Here is a 23,733-nt window from a genome sequence, read left to right on the forward strand (position 1 = left end):
ACTAGTTTCTCACAGTCGTGTTTCCTCAGTCCATCACACCATCACCTGACCACATACATAAGCTTCATTAAAAGCCACCATTTTTTGGGGGAAAAAATGAAACATTTTTTTTATCCACTTCTGTTGAAACCAATATAATCATCCAACTACTCAATGTTTGATTATTCTAACAAAAGAAGAATTGTTATTTTAAGACATTTTCATGTTACATATTGTCTTTAAGTATAATACAACTATATTACATGACATAAAAGTTTCTGTAACTATTCCATGTGTACTTATTGCTTATTAGCCTTTAATAGACACCCTTTAGAAAAAGGCACAAACGTTTTGAGGGAAAAGAAAAACTCTCACACCATATCTACTTCAAAATTTATTTGTTAATTTAAGAAGAAAAACAAAAGACAACTGGTCAATCTTTGTAAGGGGTAGCATTGTCAATACCATCCAGATGACGAATAACTCATCTCCAACTCTGTATTGTGCAAACCAGGTGAACTCTGAAAGAACAACAATGAGGAAATGTTAACTCGTGTAGAAAAGGCAAAAACTCAACATGACCTTAAGAAAAATACCCTCATTTTGGTCGTTATCCATAATCTCTCCCATACATACATATGTATGGGTCAGATGGGTAGTGATTGATATAATCATTGGGACAGTAATGCACATGGCAGAAACATAACCGGATTACAATACGTACCTGTAAGAGTAAAGATCAGCTCCTCTTAACATATTCTGGAAAACAAAATTAGGACAGATATTTTAACAAGTAATGTTTTAATCAATACCATGCTGTTACGGCAGATACACCTTTATTTATAGTGAACTCTTAATAAACTAAAGCAAATTGTGAGTGATGGCACGTGGCTTCTCCGTCACCACGAGCGCGCGTCGTGTGAAAAGACAACAAATAAATCTGGACAAATTAATGTTAATTTGAATTCACAAATTAATTATGCAGTTAAAGATACATTTTTATACTGCAGAATCTATTTTTAGCTAACTCGCCTCTTGAAATAGCGTGAAAACCGAGGAATACTTCGAGTCTCGTACACAAACTTGTTTAAAATGCACATAATAAGCGAAAAAAATACAACTAAAAGTTTTTGTACCCAGGTAGAAAGAAAAACTTTTGAACTCCTCCAACACGCTGCAGCTGCACGTTGGCCATTACATCGTTTTCCACCTTCCTCTTCTTCTACTGTGGATTAATGGTTGTTAGCAGCGAACCAACCAAGAAGGTGTCGCCACCCACTGTAACTCCAACTTACTCACTTTTTGCCGCTACGGCCACCTAGCGGTTGGAATGTACCGAGACGCGTTATACCCATGTTCCGTTTCTTTTTCATTGTAGCAAAGTATTTTCATGAATTATGATAATTTATTGTAAAAAGGCTCATATCCTAAGTGTAATTTAATTGATATCAATGTATCATTTTGAGCTGCACAGTGACGTAGTTGGTCGTACTACTGTTCAGCAGGCACCACTATTGGAAAAACACTGCCATTGACATTAGAAAATTAAATCTTCAGGAAACTTTAGCTTCTTGCTTTTCACTTTGACACACACTTTGGGCTAGACAGTAAACATTCTTACCTGGTGGTGAAGAGTGTGTTGAACCCTGTTAACTAACTTCAAAGGTGACTGCATATGAACCTCTGACTTAGGGGACTTATTTGTAAAATAGAGTAATATTGGTTGTAATGAATTTAAGTGTTTCAAATAAATCAAACGCAGACAAAATTCAACAATATACCCATTGGCGGTTTCTGATATGGGCGACGTGGGCAACCACCCAGGGCGACATGAGACCTCTGCATGTGTCATTTTAAAATCGCAATATTTCTGTACATACAACAGCAAAAATAATAAATTGATAATATTGAAGTGGGAAGAGAATTTGAAATGAAGTGTCTCCATGTGATACTATCCCATAAAATCTGCTGGAACTCCAAAATGAAATAAGTTATCAAAACTAGCACAGAGAATTTAAATTTTGGGCAAAACACATTACATACTTAAATCACAAGGCTCTATTGTTTTCATCATTACAGTATCTGAGTTATAGTGTGGAAGTTTGGGGTAACGCGTATAAAAAACAACTTACAACCATTATAATATACTCAATCAGAATAGCTTAATCTGCATTTTAGGGAACACAAGCTCTTTTTGAAAGCAAACAAAAATTATGGGATGTGGTTAAATATAAAACAGTTCTTGTGTTAAAAACAAGAATCGGTTTACTTCCTGGAAACATCCAGCAAATGCTTATTGAAGGGGTTGTACAATTTAAGAGGTCAACTTCATTAACAAAGAAAACAACACTGTTCGTACTAGAAGGAGGATTATGTGTATCAATTTGTGTAGTGTATATGGAATGGTATGAGAGAGGAGTTGAAGCAAAGCACAAACAAGCAATTTTGCAAAGCAATACAAAAAATATTTGAGAACTACAAATTGAGGAGGGGCTGTACTGATGATAGAAATTGAAGAAATCAATAACTTTTCCTCTGGGACTGAGTTATGAAGTGTTATAAATTGATATAATCTAAACTGTATCAAATATGTAAATAACACTTAGAAATTATCATGACATATACTGTAAAAGAAGAGTAATGGCAATAAGTTTATTTCACTTCTACTCATGTCCTCTTTTTGTATTTCATTATTTTTTACTTGAAATAAAAATCATGATGCAAGGCAGGATTGAGGGCTGCACAGCTGAAGTAGAGAAGCAATGTCAACGGTAAATATTGGTTAATCAACCATAACAGCAAAGTTAATATTGGTATTGGCCAAAATTTTCATAATGGTGCGTCCCTAAAATAGCTTGTTTATGGGGAGGGCAACAGAAGGTGGAATGGGTTTATTATTTTTTTTTCTTTAACAAATGCAGTAAGTAAACCTGGGAAGCTACTTCCAAAACCAGAACAAAAGTTATCTTGAATGTGCACGTCCAGTATGACCTACTGAGATTAGTTTTTATTTTGGGTATAATTTTGAAAAAGTTCTGTTTAAATTCTGGGTGTCTGAGCAGTGAGACCCTGTTACTTTAAAATCTCCCGCGTTCGTCTCACTTTTTAAAGTTAGCGTTAGCGCGCTAGCAAAGCCAGCGGTATGTCGTTTATAGTTGACGTGTCTCCGAGTTGATGTAAGGAGATCGTCAGTTCCCGAAACCCCCCCGCGCGCACACACACACACACACCGCACGCGGTATTAATGCGACCCCGCCGGACCGCGCGCATGGTTTTAATGTACTGTTTTACGACCGCGGGAGGGTTAAAACAAAATTTTAAGTCAGACGAAAACAGCTGGTGTAAATCCTGGTCATTCTTCGTTATGACACGCAGGAACGTCAGTCATATGGATCTAATGTTTTCTCAAGTCATTGCTGTGAGCTCATGTACAGTTTGTGTTTAATAAAGCATAGAAGAGCACCTGGGGAAAATGTGGAACTCCATCAATCTGAGTGTGTTCAGCTGCTACGAGGGGGACTCTATCTCTCTCTGTACACCTGTAGAAAATCTCCACTTACTGCTGCTGGAATAGTTTAGCCTAGCCTCAGTTAATAATTGACAGACTGCAGAGCTCTAAACCTTGCATATTAACACTCACACTTGATTACAAAGATTTGTTAAAATAAATATCAAAAAGATAGTTCCTCTACTGATAAACACAGATAAACTGCTGACGTTAAAATACAGGGGTTCTTGGAAAACGTCAGGATGGCAAAAGAATAGAGTGTACAAAATAAAAACAGAGGAGAGATCCGGAGAGCCCTTAGAGGGCAATAAATCGGGCTGAAGTTCATGTTTCAGAGGCAGTGTGCTGTCCTTTTGTTTTCCAGCTCAAGTCTAGTAATGCAGCTTAACTCCAGCAGTCTTGAGGATCTCTCCGCTTTCAGCGTTTCCGTAGAGCAGCCAGAGGGTCCGGCTTGTCCATGTCCAAGAGTTTGTGAACAGAGAGCCAGAAGAGGTCAGCCTAGCAGTTGATGGAGGCGCAGTCCGTTTTAGCTTTCCCGGCAGAGCTGATTATGCTCATGAGGCAGTGTCCAAACTCCTCCAGGATCGCCCTCTCCGCCTCCGCCTGAGGCTGACGAGTCTGTTCGGCCCGTTTGGCCTGCTCCAGTAAACATTCACACGTTGCTTCCAGCACTTCTTTCGTCACGAACGTGTACGGTAGCCTGCGGCAGGAAAGAAATGAAAACAGAAGTTTAAGCAGGATGGCATGATTATTCGTGTTGATTTTTCTTCCTCAAGTTCAAATGTTTTCAAAGCTAAGATGGATTATGTTGTTTTAGTGGCAGCTGTAGGCTAGGCGATACGGTATAAAGATTTAAATTAAAATTAAATCGCCTTCCATTATTTTATGAAGGTGACGATACGGATTCTGGTTAGACAGAACGTCCATCACTCCTGGAGGACACTAGAGAAGAAGGGTGGCGAGAACACACCCCTGGGGAATGCCATTTCTGATAGCTCTTATATTGACGACTCAGTTAAATTTTCAATTAAGTAACGACTCCTCGCAGCAGTAAGACTCAAAATAAAAAATTTTTTAAACTGTACATTTTTGCATATTATAGTTATTAAAACTAATTTTGGATATGAAAAGGCAAAAAAAAAAAAAAAAAGATAGCTGCATTTCTATTTAAGTGAATGTTGGAAAAGGATGGAAGTGTTTGAGTACCTCCCGCCTCCACTTGATATAATGGGAGTCGTCCTCATCAGCAGGTCTGAGATCTGTGAGGAGAGTTTGGTCTTGGCTGCCGTCTGCTGCTGGACCCTCACTTCTGCCGCGTCCGCCAGATGCATGAGCGTCTTCCTTTCGGGGCTCTCCTCAAAGTTTTTGCAACCGATGCATTTGCAAATGGACGAGCACATGATCTTTGCCTTCAAGATAAAAAAAAAAAAAAAAAAAAAACTTAATTACAAATGAAAGAGACTCCTGGCCAACTGCAGAGACGGAGGTACACCGACCTCATAGCACTCGCAGTAGTTCTTCAGGCAGCCTGACCGCTTGCAGTTGCAGCCTTTGCTGTGCCGGCGGTCTGACTCGCCCTCTTTGCCTTTGCCAATTTTAGGTTTGAAGGCCTCGGGGTTTCTGTCCAAGCAGGTCTGTAAAAAATCAAAATAAAAAACAAACTTCCTCTGAGTATCCATCAAATGGTTTATGCGACAGTATCCCTGCAGACACCCAGCCTGGAAACTACCTTAATGGCTTTGAGTCGTTCCGTTTCGTGCTCCAGGTTGTTGAAGCAGTTGTTGCAGTTACAGTTATTACAAAACTCTCCGTTTGCAAAGCAGTCGCAGTACCTGAGGGAGAAAACACGAGAAAACTTGACTTGATGCTTTGCATCTCCTCTAAAATTTTCTAAGAATTTTCTAAGGACTGATGAGACAAAGTTTAATAAGTCCTTCAAGGATTTTGCCATTGTTTGTGTGGGTTTGTTTGCAATCAAGCTCTGATTTTGTGGTGCTACTTTAGAAATTCTTGTAAGAAATTTTTGATATTTTTTCTTGTTAGACTGGTTAAAAAAAGTGTCTTATTGCAAGTTGTGCAAAAATAATTTTGCTGGTTTTTTTTGTGGTTGTATTTTTGACAGTAAATACGACTTTTTGTTAGTCGCCATATCGATCATGGACTAGAACTTGACATCAAGTCTGAGGCAGCAGAAGTAAAAAAATTCTGCCACCTGCAGGTCAGAGTTAGCATCACTTAAATCCAATATTTTGGACCATTTTTTCAAAAGAAAAAAAATAGCAATGAACTCACAATTATTGAGTGAGTAATAATTATGTCATTACATAATTTTTGGAGGAGCGCCTAAAAAATTATGTAATATAATATGGAACGCATTGATAATGCATGTTTACCCTCTTGACCAGTAAACATTAATTTAGTAAACAACACTTAACACTGGAAGACATTTTACAGATCTTAAAATAAAAAACAACCAAAAAACAATAAACTAACATAAAAACCACACACAACTGGAACCATAAATAAAATGTTATGCGATTAATCGATCGTCAAAAACCACAATAATGATGATAAAAAAGTTAATCTTGTGATAAGGCAATTTAAAACATAAAAATCTTATTTAATTATCATTCAATGTAAAAAAAAAATGTAAAAAGCAAGCATTATTGTGTAATTTTTTTTCTAATTTCTTCCTCACTCATTGTTCCTTTATTGACCCTTCTCCAGATCTTGAAAGTGATGAAAGCCAATTCGATACTTTTCAAGACGTTGGATGAACCCTGCCAGTGAACACATTTCCTACGACCACTTTAATGAAGCAAAGCCAGTCAGACTTACAGCTTGAGGCACTGTGACTTGGTGCAGTTGCATGGCTTTCTGGGTCTCGAGGTCGTCTCTGCTGCCGACACGCTTTAAAGCAATGAATCATATTAAAACACGGACAAAACAAAGAGAACAAGTATAGCATCTAACATCATTAGAGAAAGAGTAAATACAATCTAAAAACAATAAGTACAAAAGCCAAAAAAATAAAAGCTCTCCTGTCTTACCCATTGTAAGGGAGTTTGGCCTGAGTTTGGACGCTGCTGGACGCAGGAAAACTAGAGCTGCTGGCGAGTGTCACAAACTGTGACTGCTGGAGCTGCAAAAAAAGACGTTACCACATCAGAAATGTTCTACATATGCTTCAAGAAAACAAATAAAGAAAAGTAGTACTAACCTGCGTGACGTATTGTGCTGGAACAACAGCGTAACCCACATTGCTGCCACCGGGGGCAGATGTGAGGACGGTCCCTGGGGGCAGGTTGGTGAAGTTGGGCTGGATCTGGGGCAGAGGGGTGGCGGGCATGATGAGCCGCTGCTGTGTCTGAGTGGTGGTGACCACCTGTGGTGCAGATGTCAAGGGCTTAGGCGCCACCTGCAGGCAGCAGGATGCAAGAAGACAGCTTAGGAACATTTCACACACAGACTCCCCCAGAAACCAGCGACCATACAGCATCTGCTTTACTTGTTTCATTGTCTGTGCTTGGACGACTGGGACCGACATCCTGACCGCTCCGGTGTTCACCACTAAAGGTTTACCTGGAAAACATGAAACACACACGGTAAGCTCCAGGCAACACTTTCCGAGTAGGGCTGCAACTAACGATTAATTTAGTAATCGATTAATTAATCAGATAAGACAAAAATTGGCACAGATTTTTTACTGAAGTCTTTATAAAATATTAGAAAACATTAATGAGTAACTAAATTCCTTTTTAAAATAAGAAAATTAATATTTTATTGACTAAAATACAACATAGCATTCGTTTAATGAAGTAACTATTGATACAAATAGCTGCTAGCTACTTGTTAGCAATTAAGAAATAATTAGTTGCTAGCAACAAACGGTTGCTAACCATTATTTAGCAACTAACCATTTTTTCTATTATAGAATATTAATTGATTATTCGAACAATTGATTAACGGATTTTAAAATTGGCACATTCTGCAGATTTTTCAATACGTCACGCAGGTTAGTACTACTTTCATTTAAGCATTTAATCCTTTAATAAAACATTAACAATACTTTAAATACAAATAAACATTTAAATTCCCTTTTCAATTCTTAAATGCAGTCATTAATTGTATTCTCTAGTTAACGATTAATCGATTACTGAATTTGCTAATGGTCATTTCAATAATCGATTCATTGCGATTAATCATTTCATCCCTCTTTCCTGCCAACACAAGAAAACTAGCTCTGAATTATCAGATGAAGCAGAAGGAGTTCAGGGTTTACCTGTGGCCACTGAGCTGGTGTTGGGAGCGCTGGGCTGGCCCGCCGCGCTGGCCGTGGTCGCCGTGACGAGGCGGACGTAGTGAAACCTGCTTCCTGGCACCTGAATCTGCTGCACGTTTGGCTGGGTGGCCAGAGGGATGATGGTCTTGAACTGGGAGCCGCCCACTCCTCCCACAGCGACGGACTGGACAGGCTTAATGTTCTGAGACGGTTCAGAAAGAAACAACAGAACGAGGTTTCAGGCAAATAAGTGTGGAGTCATTGAGCAGACGACCGATAACTGGGATAAAGGGAGAGCAGAGGATTGTGCAGACATGCAGCAGGCGGCTTCACCTGCGCAGGCGTCTGGCTGGTGGCCACCTTGACTGGAGATGCAGGCGCCGACTGCTGGACTGCAAGAATTTGCTGGCCAAGTGCTACATTGACGGGCAGAGCTACCGACTTCTGGCTGGTGTTGGACGGCGGGGAAGCCACAGACACCACGGTTACCTGGACGACACAAATAACATGGAGATTAAATATTTACATGTCGGTGTCTAAGCATAAAAAAAGGCCTAGATGAAAAATCTGCAGTGTCCCAGTTTTTTTCTATCCGATTAATCAATTACTAAAAAAAGGAGCAAAAGGAATTAAATTTTCTTATCTACAATTTGTTACGTATTTCCAATACCGAATGAAACGAGCAGATGTGGTCAGATGAAAAATCTGCAGAATGTGCCAATTTTTGCATCTGATTAATCAATTAAATCATTAGAATAATCAATACAATGACCAGTAACTAAAATAATCGTTACTGCGGGCCTGACCCGTCTTCAGAGCTCAGTATTTAGTGCCATCTGAAACCTGAACACACTGAACCCAGCAGATCTCCCAGCGGCTCACCTTGCTGGGAGTCTTCAGAGGCGAGATGGCGATCTTTTTGCCAGGAATGCTCTGGATCGTAGTGTTGTGGGGCTCGGACAGCGTGATGGTTTTCGGTGACATCACCGGAGACGTTTGCGTCACCATGCGCCCTGGGAACGCACCGTGGAGCATTAGCAAAGCAGACATGCATTGAATGCAGCAGGAAGTCAGAGTCAGAAGAGACGCTGACCTGCGATAACAGGAGTCACCGACGTCTGAGGACTCAGGCCTTTGCTGTTGACCGTCTTTGTGATGATGAACTTGATTGGAGCAGTTGAGGATGCTGGTGTTTTCTTGGGGATCTAAAGGACGTGAGCAGTTATAAAAAAAAATAATAAAATAAAAAAAATCAGCCTTACTTGCAGCTGATTTTTTTTGAGGACCCCCGATAAAGAAAAAGGACAAAACTACAACTTTTAAATTCAAATCTACACACAAAAATGTTAAGACAACAGAAAGTCATCATTATTTCCAAGCTTTCTGGTTTCTTTCCATTGTCATGGTAACTAGGACCACATCTCCTCATTGGCAGAGTCTAAAACACACCTTAAAATACTCCCAGTTGCTGTATTAAGACTCAGCCAAGTCCAGCAAGTGTTTTAAAGCGAAAACTGACCAATATTATCTTTTCATTGCGGAGAACAGACGAAATATTGTTTTAGTTTTCTCCATATGAGCCCAGAATGATAAGCAAACTGGACATTTCTGATTTGACAGGAAAAACATTTGATGTTTTGGATCTACAATCCCGTTGTGATTAAAAAAAAAGTAGAACTAATAAAATTATAGTTTATTGTTGAGTAGGTAACCTTTTTTTTTGTCACAAAATATTTTGGTAATTACTGACGATTTTGACTTTGGCCCACAGGACAAAAAGTTTGGAGACACCAGATGTTTGTTTGTTAATAAAATAAAAAACAAAAACTAATGCATTCATATCAAAAGTTTTTACACCAATATTGCGTATCATTCAAATGAAAAGCATAAGAATGATACAACATGGCGATGAATATGTCTGTCACCAATAACACATTTTGCTAGAAGATAAATTGTCCAATAATTATTGGATTTTTGTTGTTTTGAGGCCATTTTTAAATATTATATTGACAATAGCATAATGAAAATTTGTAAGGTCAATTAAAAAAAAATAATAATAATAAAGAGGCTAAGAACTGACTGTCCTCACAATCAGAGTTGTGGAGAGTTGTTGCCAAGTAAAGTTGGAAAATATTACAAAGACGAGATGTGTGACGCCGACAGGTTCCAACCAACGATGGCTGCTTTAAAAGGCGCTCCAACAAGTATTAGCATAAGGGTGCACACACTCATGCTAACAGGCTGTTGCAGTTTTTGCTTTTTCTTCCCCTCCTCTAAGACTCGTTTGCTTTTCAGCTGAGTCGCACAGGACAAATGCCAAACTACATTGGAGAAGGTTGCAACTCACAAACATCTTAACAGGGATCTACAGACTTTCTGTAGCCGCCGTACACCTGATCTCTTATGATTCATAACCCTGTATGCTGGGCTCCATTAGGTGTTTATTTACACAAAAGTCTATGGTTACTACACACGGCAGGTCTGCAGTCCATTAAACCTTGTGTGTGAAAGATTATTTACAAAACAGAACATGTTAAGCATATGAGCAGAGAAACTGTTTAATAGAGAGTAGAGTTTAGATTTATGGCCCGAACCAGAATTATTTGCTTGATGGTCAGGTTCGCGTCGGACGTCTGTGGTGTGTTTAGTCAGCCTAAAATACTTACAGCACACAGAATGCTGTGTGAAGTTGTATTAACCTACTAATTATAGTAGTAGACAGCTTAACCTGTTGAGGAAATAAAGAAAATATGTAGGGTGCAGAAGTTAATCAGACCCGGTTGGATTTGAGTTTTTTTTTTAGGACCAATAGAAACTGTAATGGAGAAGTGATGTGGGTTAGACTGACGTGGTTTCAGTGTGCATAGATTACTAATTGGGGTGTGCCGATAAGCCGACCCCGATTTCCTTATTTTGGGTGATCGGATGAGGCGTATATGTGGAACTGATCTTATCTACCTCCATGACAACATGAGGACACGGATGTTGTCCTCATGATCCACCGAAGGGTGACAGATAAGTTTTTTAAGTTTTCTTTTTGGCTCTGGTGGTCTTTATTTGAAAGTGCTAAGACAGAAAAGTAGGTAAAGAGAGAGAGGGAAGGCATGCAGCAAGGATCACCAGGCCGGGAATCGAACCTGCGATGGCTAATCAGGAACTAAGGGTTGTACTTAAAACCCCTGAGCCACCACAGCAACCCAGTTAAGGGGTTTTAAAGATTGATGATCGGCCATTAAAATCTGGAATCGATGCATAACTAGTAAATATCTTCTTGCATCTTCGTTCGGCTCCTTTATATGCGCCTCAGTAGTTGCGTTTCGATTGATCATAAAATAGTGCAAATTGGAATTATGAAAATAAATTTCCTTAATGGAAACATGGCAATTTTTGGGGGGAAAAAAATTGTGCTAGGAGGAAGTTTTTTTTTTTTTTGAATTTATCAAAATTAACGTATTTGGCTAAATTACAATGGAAACCCTCTTTCTCATCACACAAATCTTATAAACAGCAACCGGATGTTACTATAAGAACAGAAACAGATAGGAAGCAGTAGGAGGATGATGTTGTAGCATATATTCAATGACTTATAGCATGAAGAAACCTTAATTCACATGTGATTCTCATTGCGTTTCTTATTTAATGGAAACACAGCAATTGCAAAATTGTGCTTTTTCACAACTGACAGAACGTCAAAGTTTTGTACACATTTGTAATGGAAACACAGTCACTGATAGTAGAACAAACTTTGGGTCGTCTTCAGTCAGTTGTTTCAGTCATCATGGCCGTTAGTGTTTGTGTGCAGTGCATTCACCACTCAGGTAAAAAAGGACAGGATTTTATTCTCCAACCAGAAGACAGAGTGTGAAACTGGCTAACTCAGGTCATCGATACATCGGAAGCCGTGTTAAATCCTCAGCTAGTGTTCCTTTCATTTGCTGTGTTTAGAACACAAACCAAGCATCATTACCTGTACGGTCTTCAGCTGCTGGGCCTGCAACGTGGTCACCTGGTTGCCGGCGCTGCCCACCACTGGTTTCAGCTCTCTCCCACCAATAGTCACCACTTTGAACTGCGGCGTTGGAGACTTCGCGTCCCCTGAAGTCTGTGAAACCCCGGGTTTGCCGCCTGTGTGGGGTAACTGGAGCACTATCGGCTGCCCCGACTTCCCTATCGTCGTGACCAAAAGTTTCTGCCCTTCTTGCTTGATGACTTGGGCTGGGGCAGCTGCGGCTTTTGCCGCCTCTGTGGCTTGAGCCGAGGCCACCTTATTCAGAATGATCTGGTGGTTGGCGGCAGAAAAGGCGAACGGAGTCGTGAGCTTCTGTGTGCCGCTCGTGGAAACCGTCGTCCCGGTGAGGCTGTCTGTAGTTTTGGTTGTAGCTGTGGAAGTCGCCAAGGCAGGCTTGATGGCGAACAAGGTCGACGAAGCGGAAATCGTGATGGAAGACTGACTCCCCGGGGCGGAGTCTGCAGCTGCAGCAGCGGTCGCGGCCTGGACGCGCTCCGCAGGAGTGGCGTTGGAGCAGGTGTTTAAACTTTCTGATGTCACGGGAGCGTCCGTTTCCATGGGGACAGACGTGTCATGCGTGGGCTCCGACTGGGAGTGAGGGACCTCCTCTATGGCCTCTGTATCCATGATTTCATCAGGAAGGAGACTGTTGAGCTCCGGTGACACCACATCCATGCTTGCTGTGTCTTAGCTCTCCGTTAGACCTAAAAAAATAAAATGATTTAAAAAAAAAAAAACATTTGTATTAGATGTGTCAAAAATGAGAAGCTTCAAAACAAGAGCAAAACTGAATGGAAACAAATCCATAAAATACCCAAAAAAGAAACAAGACAAAAACTGTTCATGAGTGAAGTTCATGAAAAAAAATATCTTGAAATAACTGGATATCTTTTTTTTTTTTTTTTATTGCTGCACTGTCATGGTAATAAATTTTGCTGGACGATAAATTGTCCCATAAGTTATAGCAATAATCAATAATATTGTTTTGAGATCGTTTTCAAATAATGTAGTAATGGCATAATAACACAAGAACACATTTTCAAAGATCCATAAACTTTAAATTCTAATGAACATTTAATGCTGGAACTGGTTTTAAATATGAGCAGAGATGTGCTTATTAAGGGCCAAGACTAAATGAGGGCAGCAGTTCATTTCTATGGTTCTCTCATAAACCCCATTTCTATCAAAAGGATGTATTTTCTAATAGTTTTACATTCAAATCCTATAGATTTTGTCTTTAGATGTCACACACTCCATTTATATGGTAGCTCTTTTAAAGCATTTATCTGCTAACTGTAGTGTTTTTTTTTTTTTTTTTTGTAAAGCACGTTGAATTGCCTTGTGCCTGGACGCAAATTACCCCCCTAGCTTTGCCATGGTAACTGAAAGAAAAACAATGGAGATGAAATTAAGAGAATGTTTCACCTTTCAACTATCAACTACCGAACACGTCGTTTAATTCAACTGGCTGCATGTAATGCAAATATGCATTAACAGGATAGCAATGCAAGACCGCCTTTAACCAATGGAGGGTTAAACAAACATAAAGCTAACCATGCCAAAGCTAGCAGTGAGTTGACACCAAAATGCCCGCTTTGAGAACTTGACCTGTAATGTTAGCTGCCAGGGAGGGAAGATTAAATGAACGCAGTGATGAGCTGGAGGTACATTTGGACTCGAGCTGATTTTGACAGAAGCTGACAGCTGACGGTGGGTCCGCTAGGCCGCGCCGTTTATCTCCGGCGTATCTTTGTCTTGCCGCACTCTGCTCCACATTAATCCAGCGAAACGCTCATACATGAACCCCCCCCTCTGTCCGCCCCATATTTACTCCACACAGACCCACTCACTGCTCGGAGTGTCCCCATGAGCCTGGAGGGACAGCCAACAAACGCGGGCTGCATTCGTCTGCATTAAAAACAACCCAAGAAGTGATGTCGCTTGGGGTAAAAGACTGGGGGGAAAGCGTCAAGCTCGTTGCGTTACTATTTCAGGCCGGGGTTGGATTTCGAAAGATCCGCCATTTTTACCTCGTCATCAACTCGGTTAGCTCTCTGGCTAACACTATCCATTTCATATTCTTCCCCCATTCGACTGCGACTTTTACAGACACAAGTCGTTAAAAAAACACGTAGAAACAAGGCCGGAAATTAATAAGAAACTTGTTGTAAATGTGTACTCAACCAAGCGGTATACTCTTTCTACACAATGACAGTGTAAACAAAGCTAGCTTTCAGTAATTGCTCCTGTCACCTGAGAAATCCATTTAGAAGCCAACATTGTGCGGCACAATTCCAGTTCAAGCTGCTGTAACTATGTGTTTCAATACAACAGGCTCCACTGTGTGTCTGATGACTTGTGCTCATCAGTAATAATTTACACACCTTTTTTTAACAGGTCAGTCGCTTAAAAGAACAAAAATCGCGTCACTCGACCGACCATAACCTGTCATTGTCCAGCTGAAGCATTTACTTTATACTAAGTTTAACTAACCAGACGGTTCAGAAAATACTGGCCGCATATCCTACATCGAAAAAAAGTGTTCCTTTTGTCCCAACATTGTTTAAATATTCGTCATACTGTGCATGATAATTTCTAGGGAAATTCTGCGCCTTCCTGACTATCTTTATGATCAGTAATAGCAGCTTCATGAAGCCAGCCCAGCGGGCAGGACAAACTGACTGTACTAGCGAAGTTGCTGAGCTGGCTAACCCGAGCTAGCTAGCACAACATTATACCTCAACATTATTTACATCTTTAACTTTGCAGCTTCCGGTGGGATACGCTGCAGTCAAGCGTAGAGGGGGCCAATATACAGCCGTGCTTACCCGAGATTTTAACGCTGGGCAGCGTTTCCAGGTGAACCGAGGAAAGGAAAAGGCGATTGTTCAAAATACCGCGCCGAGCGCCATTCCTCCCTGACATTTCACAGAGCGGCCACGCCCTCCACGTTCGACGTCACCGTGACACTTTGTTTAAAGGTACAGCGCAGTTTTTACTTATAACAGAAATGTAATTAACGTCGTCACATATCTAAAACAAATTTTAGAAATATATAAATTCTAAACAGTGGTGATATTAAGCATGTTTTCTTTATAAATAATTACAATTTACACTTTAAAACCTGTAAAAGTATAAAAATAGCAGCAAAAAGGACACTCCTAAACATTTATGATGATGTATTGATCAAGCTGTGTGTTTGGTCTTTGCTGGATCACCTCACTTAGTCCTAGCTTTTTTCTTCTTCTTTTTTTTTTGTCTTTTAAAGACAAACTTTCAAATCCACTTAATTATGGTGTGGGGAGGCTTTTAGTTCTGATCTCTTTTTTTTTGGCTTCCACTGCCCCTTGTTTTTAATTGACTTATCAAGAAACAGCATCATACACTGCAACTAGAGGGGAAAAAACTTTTACAGTGGACATTATACCTGTATGTGGACAAATTACAGCTGCACTTGAAGGTACCGTCTCTCTTGGTAAGTCGCGCTGATATTATCCACTGTCTCAGATTGTTGAACAGTATAAATCAGGGGTGTCCAATGTCGGTCCTCGAGGGCCGGCATCCTGCATGATTTAGTTCTCTCCCTAGTGGTTGTAACAACCTCCTCAGCAAGTCAGTGTTCTGCTTAGGCCTTCTAATGAGCCATCATTTAATGCAGGTGTGTAAAACCAGGGAGAGAAGTAAAACATGCAGGATGCCGACCCTCGAGGACCGACTTTGGACACCCCTGGTATAAATGGTTTATTTTAATCAAAGAAGCAATATAAAACTGTTACTGGAAAGGATAATTTATTGAAAACACACCAAAAAATATATATTTTTATCTATCTAAACTTCACTTTCCATATATTTAGTTTTATGAAGTTTATTCTAGTGGATTCTGTGCTTGTCAACAATTATACACCTTGCTAAATAAGTGTTAAAATATCTGCTTTTACTTGTACAAATTATTCCAGGGATTCTAACACGATAACAATACATAAGACAAATGTACTATTTATGTCAGAGCGTTCAGCGTGCGCGCTCACGTGACTCGCAGGAGGAAGGCAGCTCGCGCACTTCCAGCCTGCACACGCGCAGAGAGGCTAGCAAACCGGGTGTTGTTGACATTTTTTAGCAACACATTTAGCGACAATGGCGGCCGAAGTGAGACAGGAGCTTGCACAGTTGATGAATTCAACCGGATCTCACAAGGACCTTGCTGCCAAGTACGTAGCTATCAGCGGACAATAACATAAGCTGCTAATAAAAATCAGTTCACAACGGAAACGCCGCATTCGTGTTAGCTAGTAGCAATGTAGCTTTGTTAGACTTAGCTATGCTAATATCATTCACTTAGTTATATTAGCCACATAGCAATTCGTTAGACTGAACGCTTCAGCCTGACAGTGTAGCGCAATTTAAGAGTATTTTGTGTTCACGAAGCAAGAGGTTACTCTGGGTTATTGATATATTTTTTTGCGATGCTTGCTGACTTGCATGGAAGCTAACGTTGCTTTTTAATTTGCAGATAGAAAAAAAACATAAAACGAGTTACAAGTTGGCTATTTTTCATATCACACAGACACATTGCAATGCATAATGTGTTTAGGAAGAATGTCAAATAATCCACAAATATTGCGGATAAAATCCTCTGTGAGTGTATGTTGTTATGAAGACAGGCAAATACTGAACAAGACGCATATTAAACTTCATTTTCACCTGCTCCTATCTGTAACCAAGAGAAGCAGATAGAGTCTGTAACGATTCTTTTACTATTCTAAGAGCGAATGACTTAAACTACAACGACATGTGGATGTTGAGTTGATCAGAACGAAAAAAATAAGAATTTTCCAAAATGATCAATTTCAATCACTGATCTGGTGATTGGTATATCCTCTGTTTTCTTGCTGAACTGTTTGATTCTTCTCATTACCTTATCAGTAAAAATTTATTTCTCATTTTTAAGAAGACTTCCACAAGAAACCTTAATAGTGCGTGTAATCAGTCAAATTTCTCTGTAGATATCGACAGATTTTGGAGAAAGCCATTCAGCTGACGGATGCAGAGCAGTTGGAGTCCTTGAAGGCCTTTGTCGAAGCGAGTATGCATTACGGATATTGTTCTCATGTGGCCAGCCTCATCTACAAGTCTGCTTCTTCGAGCAACTGTGAAATTTTATGCTTTTTTCAAATTTATTTATTTTTTTTGCAGTGGTCAACGAGAACGTCAGCCTTGTCATCTCGAGACAGCTGCTGACCGACTTCTGCACGCACTTGCCCAACCTGCCAGACGCCACGGCTAAAGCGGTGTATCACTTCACCTTGGAAAAGATCCAGCCGAGGGTCATCTCCTTTGAGGAACAGGTAGATTTCTTTATGTTTTGCCACAACAACCATGGAGATTTTTTTTAAACTACAGTATGTAACTTCAAAAAAAAAAAAAAGTTTTTTTACGTTTGTTAAAACTGTCACCATGTTGTGACAGTATAAAATGAGACAGATAATCTGTAAAAAGATTGAACTTCTCCACCGCCTGGTCAAAAACAACCAATCAGAGCCAGGGGGTGTGTCTTAATGCTGTTAATCAACATTGTGAACACGCTGAGAAACATCTCACTGTTAAAGGAAAACCGTTTACCCGTCTTCATTGATGGCCATGCTAACTAGCTTTAGCATTCACGACAAGCTCTGCTGACAGGGAGTGACAGTTTCAACAAATATGTAAAAAAAAGTATTTCTTATAAAAGTTACATTTTGCCCTTGTAAAGTTAAAGAACATAACTGATTGTATCCTACATGGTTAAATAATGTTCCTCTGTCTTCAGGTGGCCTCAATCAGACAGCACTTAGCAACTATTTATGAAAAGGAGGGAGACTGGAGAAATGCCGCGCAAGTTTTAGTTGGCATTCCTCTGGAAACCGGGCAAAAGTACGTAGTTTGTTTACAGATCAGCATTCAGATCTCCATAAAAGTTTCACGTATTTGAATGCCTCTTCGCTCCTCCTCCCCCGACACAGGCAATATAACGTCGACTATAAGTTGGACACGTACCTAAAAATTGCTCGGCTCTACTTAGAAGACGACGACCCCGTGCAGGCGGAGGCCTACATCAACAGAGCCTCGCTGCTTCAGAATGAGTCGTCGAATGAACAGCTGCAGATCCACTATAAGGTGCGCGATCTCTTTATCGAAAACAAAGTCTTCCTCCGAGGTGCAAAGTCTCTACGGTGAAGTCTGTCCTCCTGTTGTGCTGCGACTTAAGCTGTTGCTCTTTGTTAGGTGTGCTACGCCAGAGTCCTTGATTTCAGGAGGAAGTTCATTGAAGCTGCGCAGAGATACAACGAGTTGTCTTATAAGTCTATCGTCCATGAAAGTGAACGACTGGAGGCGCTGAAACACGCCCTGAACTGCACCATACTGGCCTCCGCAGGTACAGGAAGTCTGACCTTGACTTACATTTTTCAGAAATGATCTCATCAGTTCTTTCTTTACTTGTCATTATATTAGGGATGCATTAATATGAACATTTTGGTCAGTATATTCCATACTACTATTGCTGGCCAATAATCAATATAGACCAATGTTAATCAAAAATCTAAACATAAACATTTGTTCATTTGTACCGTACTCGCCACAAATGGTCAATAAAGTTTCTTAGAGGGAAACAAGAGAGAGAATGTGAGAAGACAGGACTGCTGCGTAAACAGACTTCAAAATAAGAGCATGAATACAGGTTTCAATAACCAAAACTTCAATGCAGATTGTCAAGCTTTATTCAAACTGAGAGTTGACAAAACAGCCTAGATAGCCTTAGGATTTATTGGGAAAATTTATTTAGGGGAAGTTAAGTATGCTAGATGTTTTCAAAGTTAGCTAAAGTGCTATGCAAAAAAATAGCTTTGCTATTAATGCATTAGCATATTAGTAGAAGTGTACACTGCAAATACCACATGACCAACCCCACCACCTTCCCCTTGAGAAACACAAACACGGCAACAAGATGGGAATAATCATTGGTTGTTAATATCGGCCAGTTTTACTTATCGAACTGATACTGGTATTTTGAAAACTTGCTAACTTTGGCCGTTTTTTTTTTTTGTTTTGTTTTTTTTGTTGTACTTCCCAACATTCTATTTTTGATCCGTTGCAGGTCAGCAGCGCTCCCGTATGTTGGCCACTCTCTTCAAAGACGAGCGCTGCCAGCAGCTGGCTGCTTACGGCATCTTGGAGAAGATGTACCTGGACCGCATCATCAGAGGGAACCAGCTGCAGGAGTTTGCTGCCATGCTGATGCCCCATCAGAAAGCCACAACAGCAGACGGTAACAACACAACACAGGACGGTAACAACACAGGACTTTACGCAACAGAAACTCATACATTGCTAAACCTGGTTTGTGATTCCTGGTTGTCATGTATTTAGTGATGTTTAGGACACTCCAGTGAGCATGTGGGACCATTTTGCCTGTGACCAACTTTTTATTTTATGAGAGATCTTAGGTAATTTGGTCCTTAACGTATTTCAGCAAAGTTTCATTTTATCAACTGCAGACAAAGCTTACCAAACACGAGGAGTTATCATCTTATCCGCAGCAGATAAACTTTTTAGTAATCTAAGTTTGAACAAAGAGAAGCTCCAGTGTGAATAATGACTCTGGGGAGAGTGAAGGAACTAATCATTCTTTCACTGCAGAGTTTTGATTCAGATCTGATTTTTTTTGTGATGATAACTGTAATTTTCCTTTTCAGAAAAAATAAGTAAAATTAATACTTGTATATTTCTCTGGGTATGTCATCACTTGTAGTTTTGTTTTATTTTCAGGGAACTTTAATCCTGGAAAAATCTGTATGTTTCAGTGAAAACAAAACATACATCTTCATAAAGTTTTGTTTCTTTTTTGGAAAAGTTTAAAGGGACAAACAAAAAAGATTGGAACCGATCCTTTTACAAGAAAAAGGATCGGTGGATCTGCTACTTTTAGTGAAATATAGCCATTAGAGATGCGCCGATCTGAAAATTTGGGCCGCTAACTATATCCAATATTTATCAATAGTATGTATATTTTTCTATGCTTTCAACACCTGAAAAAAACTCACAGTGCTGATGTTGCTTCTGTGCTTTAGGGAAACACCCACAATCCTCTGCTGCATCACGGTCACTGTCACATGGCCAAGCCCCTCCCCTTCAGGAAACACAAACGGCAACAAGATGTTAATATCATCTCACTTTTATTTACAGAATCAATACAGTTATGGTTTTTTTTGTTTGTTTGTTTTTTATTTACCAACATTGGCCGATACCGATTTTAATTATTATCACCTACATTTACATAACGAAATCACTTTTTTTGTAGTTGGTTGTTTTGTCCGTCTGAAATGACACATGACTTTGTTCCCTGCAAACATGTCAGAGGTCTAAAAGGATCAAAGAACAGTGGCACATTTTCCATATCTGGAACAATTTTTACCCCAATAAGATGAAGAAAAGTTTTTTTTTTTAACTTTACAAATTTACAGCTGGAGATGACAAACTCTCTCTCTTGTTTCAGGGTCCAGCATCCTGGACAGAGCCGTGATCGAGCACAACCTGCTGTCGGCCAGCAAACTCTACAACAACATCACGTTCGAAGAGCTGGGAGCGCTGCTGGAAATCCCCCCGGCGAAGGTGACGGCTTCACGTTCTCGTGTTCAAACAGGACGTTCGCTCTGTGGCGGATGTGCATGTTGTCCTGCAGATTATCTGTTTCACCAGCAATAAGCAAACAACGTCTCTGTGTCTAGGCTGAGAAGATTGCGTCTCAGATGATCACTGAGGGACGCATGAACGGCTTCATCGACCAGATAGACGGCATCGTTCACTTTGAAAGTGAGTCTCTGAGATCTGGTTGCCGTCTCTTTTTAATTTAATTTAATTTTTTTATTCAAGTGTAAGTATGTTAAGATACCATACCGTCAAAGTTGACAGGAAAATGTCAGGTGTCTGAATGCGCAGTTAGTTGGAGCTCATTGCATGTCAGAAACATTATCTGGACTGTCAGGTGAATCTTTTGCTGATTTAGTAAATACTTGGTACCAGGATGCATCATGGGAAAACAGAGGTAAGCACCTGGAGGCAGTCGGATGCTTTGGGCCGGGGTCCACAGGGCAAACTTTGGAATAGCAGGGATCACCAAAGAGACCAAGTACAGCCTTTCATGTAAACAAATCTTCCCCGGCTTCCAGGGCCGGTTACCGCGGGATACTGAGCCATGAAACAAACTGTTCATGAGTAGTTTAGGGCTAAAATAAAGATTATTTTAGTAACCGATTATTCTTAGTATGAATTGTATGAATTTTTTTTTTCTTTTTTCCATTTAACCACTTATTTTATACAAGACTATAATTGCATAAAAAATAGAAATAAACAGGTAATTAATTGTCTTTTTTAAAGAAGAAATTAAACAGTTATTTTCCAAAAATACAATAGTGGTATTTCTTTAGTGAATGTTTGATCATACAGAGAAAACAATAAATCTGCAGCTAAAATAATTCTTCTAACATCAACATGTGGAAAGTTCAGCTCTTTCTACTTGATTTAACATTAATACAATCTAGGGCTGATCTGTTTATTTATTTATTTTTGATTAATTGATTCATAATTATACTGCAAAAAGTGCTCAATAGGAGATTTTATTATTATTATTTTATTTATTTTACAGAATTTAAACTAGGTGAAACTTAAACTGCATTGAGGCATTCTGGGTAGAACATATTTACAGTCAAAGATGTCTTTTTTTTTCTTTTCTTGAATGCAAAATGTATAAACAAATATACATTTTTGAATAGTTTTGGTTTATTTACTGCGGTGTGTTCTTTGATCAACTGACCTTTTTTTTTCTTGTCTGTGTACTCTAGTTAATGATTAAAGTAGTTGACAATTATTTCAATAATCGATTCAAAGGCACGATTAATCGTTTCAGCCCTAGAATAGTTTGAAGATCGCAACAAGAAGTTTAAGATGCTGAACTGGCCTCCAGCTTCTATACATGTCAAGAATCCTCTGCATTTCCACAATCAAAACTGAAACTGATCATTAATCAGCCTGCTTATGAAATAAGCAAGGCTGCAAATAACAGCCTGAAAAACTATTTTGAATTCACGGTCATCCAACACAGGTGATGTAACCTCATTAATTAATTCATGAATTTATTAGTCCCCAAGGGGGGGTATTGGCATGTCGGTTCAGTCTGTCCAACAACAACATAAAACATGGGCAACATAATTATGTAAGTTTCTTTTTTTCCATTCTACTTTATCTGCAGCAATGACTTTTTACTTGCCTCCACACAGAGCAAAATGGAGGATTTTGCACTAGCAAAATTGTTACTAGCGTCTGTGTCCAGAAGGGGGCAGCCTCGTTAACCTGGATTCCTCAGCACACAGCCTGCATGCCTTCATCTGGTTGTTTTCTGTGTCTCTGGCAGCCCGGGAACCCCTTCCCACCTGGGACAAACAGATCCAGTCTCTGTGTTTTCAAGTCAACAACCTGCTAGAAAAGATTCGCCAGGCAGCTCCAGAGTGGGCAGCCCAGGCTATGGAAGCCCAGATGACCCAGTGAACATCAGTACGCCTCCCCTTACCCTACTTCTGTCTTCCTGCTCAAACAATGTCATCTCTGAAGCCCCAGTTATTAAAACACCCGAGAAGAACTTCATATTGTTTGTATTTTTGTTTTTTTTTATTATGAATACTGTTTAAATAACAGCAATCCTCCAGCTGTGGAGGAAGCCAGTGAATGTACTTTCAAGAGCGACTAATAACATGTTAACAATCTGGCCTCATAAGTTAGCATGTAATAAGGTTGACAACGTGCCGTGTAAGTGGTTGGTGAATAATGGTATACTTGTTGGTACAAAGCTGTATTTTCAGTGAAGAGAAATAAATCTAAAGTTAAAGTGACCCGTTGAGCTAAATAACTGTTGTCTTCTCTGTTTTTTCTTTTAGGAACAGTAAATCTCCATTTGGAGTCATTTTTGCTTTATAGCCTCTTATCTGCACGTTTAAATACAATAAATGAGGCCTAAAATGATCTACAAAGGTTTTTAAGAGTAACAATGAACTTAAAGTAGTTGGTTCTAAAAGTTGTAAAAGAAAAACATTATTAAAAAATAAACTTGATGGATCATTGGTAGATGTGAACAGCTCTTTGAAAGCAGGAGTTTGGCTCATAACTCATCATCCAGGGATCTTCAAAGAGTCATGGACTTTGATGCTGTGGGCAGGAAGTATCTCCAGTTGCAGTCAATCTCGCAGTGAATCTGACGAGGCCTCTGACTGAAGACTTGCTGTTCGACAGTGTCATGACTTTCATGGCATGACACCCTGGAGCTTGGGGTCATAGTTCAAGGGAGCGTTTGGCATGCTAATACAATGCTAATATAAAAACCAATATCTTGTTGCCATAGATACACAAAACAAGTGGTTGGAAATAATTATAGATTCATATTTATTCAGATTCAAATGCATATATAGACTCCCTTTAATGTTAGGTTTGCAAGTAGCAAAGACATTTTGTTTTGTTGCATAAAGAAGCTTCTGTCAGAATTCTGACTAGTTTACCTTTCCTTCAGCAATGGCAGACTTATTTAAAATTAAATTTCTATAGTTTTAAGCACAGGTCATGTATTTCAATTAGACTGAGGTAAACAACTTTTTATTCATTTTAATACCAGCTGTATGTTTTGGGATTGTTGTCAACAGCAGTGTCTCCATTGATTGAGCATATAATTACGGAGTTTGACAATTAGAAAATAAATTCCCTTAAACACGCCAATTTAAATCAATCAATCAAGCAAATTTTATTTGTATAGCACATTTCAGCAGCAAGGCATTTCAAAGTGCTTTACATAATTAAAATAAAAACAGCATGTGAGAAAGAGATTTAAAAAACATCATTAAAACGTAAACAGTGAGAAAGAGAAGAAAAAAAACTTAT

General features: G+C 39.5%; 2 protein-coding genes across 4 annotated transcripts; one reads left to right on the forward strand and one right to left on the reverse strand.

Moving 5' to 3' along the window:
- Positions 1–360: 360 nt before the first annotated feature.
- Positions 361–15,365, reverse strand: lin54 (lin-54 DREAM MuvB core complex component). Of its 3 annotated transcripts, none has more exons than XM_088010777.1 (16): positions 15,206–15,365; positions 11,737–12,482; positions 8,863–8,974; positions 8,652–8,782; positions 8,103–8,258; positions 7,770–7,971; positions 6,996–7,069; positions 6,708–6,905; positions 6,538–6,629; positions 6,326–6,397; positions 5,217–5,319; positions 4,984–5,121; positions 4,694–4,896; positions 1,116–4,187; positions 704–738; positions 361–500 (listed from the first exon to the last, which is right to left on the reverse strand). In XM_088010777.1, the coding sequence occupies exons 2-14, from the start codon at positions 12,451–12,453 to the stop codon at positions 3,986–3,988; spliced, it is 2,400 nt and encodes a 799-aa protein (XP_087866903.1). In that variant the 5' UTR covers positions 12,454–12,482; positions 15,206–15,365; the 3' UTR covers positions 361–500; positions 704–738; positions 1,116–3,985. The 3 variants fall into 3 exon arrangements, with proteins under 3 accessions (XP_087866903.1, XP_087866904.1, XP_087866902.1); XM_088010778.1 differs by lacking the exon at positions 15,206–15,365 and adding an exon at positions 14,607–14,737 and having other exon boundaries at positions 8,130–8,258; XM_088010776.1 differs by lacking the exon at positions 15,206–15,365 and adding an exon at positions 14,607–14,737.
- Positions 15,366–15,829: 464 nt separating this feature from the next.
- cops4 (COP9 constitutive photomorphogenic homolog subunit 4 (Arabidopsis)) lies at positions 15,830–22,714 on the forward strand. The gene is made up of 10 exons (XM_015002151.2): positions 15,830–15,986; positions 16,782–16,861; positions 16,972–17,123; positions 17,585–17,688; positions 17,778–17,931; positions 18,040–18,190; positions 18,911–19,081; positions 20,309–20,424; positions 20,541–20,625; positions 22,223–22,714. Exons 1-10 carry the CDS (start codon positions 15,913–15,915, stop codon positions 22,354–22,356), a joined length of 1,221 nt encoding a protein of 406 aa, XP_014857637.1. The 5' UTR covers positions 15,830–15,912; the 3' UTR covers positions 22,357–22,714.
- The last annotated feature ends 1,019 nt before the right edge of the window (positions 22,715–23,733 follow it).

Source organism: Poecilia mexicana, unplaced genomic scaffold (genome assembly GCF_051168715.1).
Source record: "Poecilia mexicana isolate PSO_F unplaced genomic scaffold, ASM5116871v1 scaffold_12, whole genome shotgun sequence".
NCBI classification, from domain to species: domain Eukaryota; kingdom Metazoa; phylum Chordata; class Actinopteri; order Cyprinodontiformes; family Poeciliidae; genus Poecilia; species Poecilia mexicana.

Excerpts from the sequence above, each read along its gene's own strand:
- lin54 (XM_088010777.1), bottom strand. The coding sequence starts at position 12,453 with ATGGATGTGGTGTCACCGGAGCTCAACAGTCTCCTTCCTGATGAAATC. Across the intron at positions 6,906-6,995 it reads AAGCACAGACAATGAAACAA|GTGGCGCCTAAGCCCTTGAC; the intron begins GTAAAGCAGATG and ends TGCTGCCTGCAG. Across the intron at positions 5,122-5,216 it reads AACGACTCAAAGCCATTAAG|ACCTGCTTGGACAGAAACCC; the intron begins GTAGTTTCCAGG and ends GATTTTTTACAG.
- cops4 (XM_015002151.2), top strand. The coding sequence starts at position 15,913 with ATGGCGGCCGAAGTGAGACAGGAGCTTGCACAGTTGATGAATTCAACC. Across the intron at positions 15,987-16,781 it reads CACAAGGACCTTGCTGCCAA|ATATCGACAGATTTTGGAGA; the intron begins GTACGTAGCTAT and ends ATTTCTCTGTAG. Across the intron at positions 16,862-16,971 it reads GAAGGCCTTTGTCGAAGCGA|TGGTCAACGAGAACGTCAGC; the intron begins GTATGCATTACG and ends TTTTTTTTGCAG.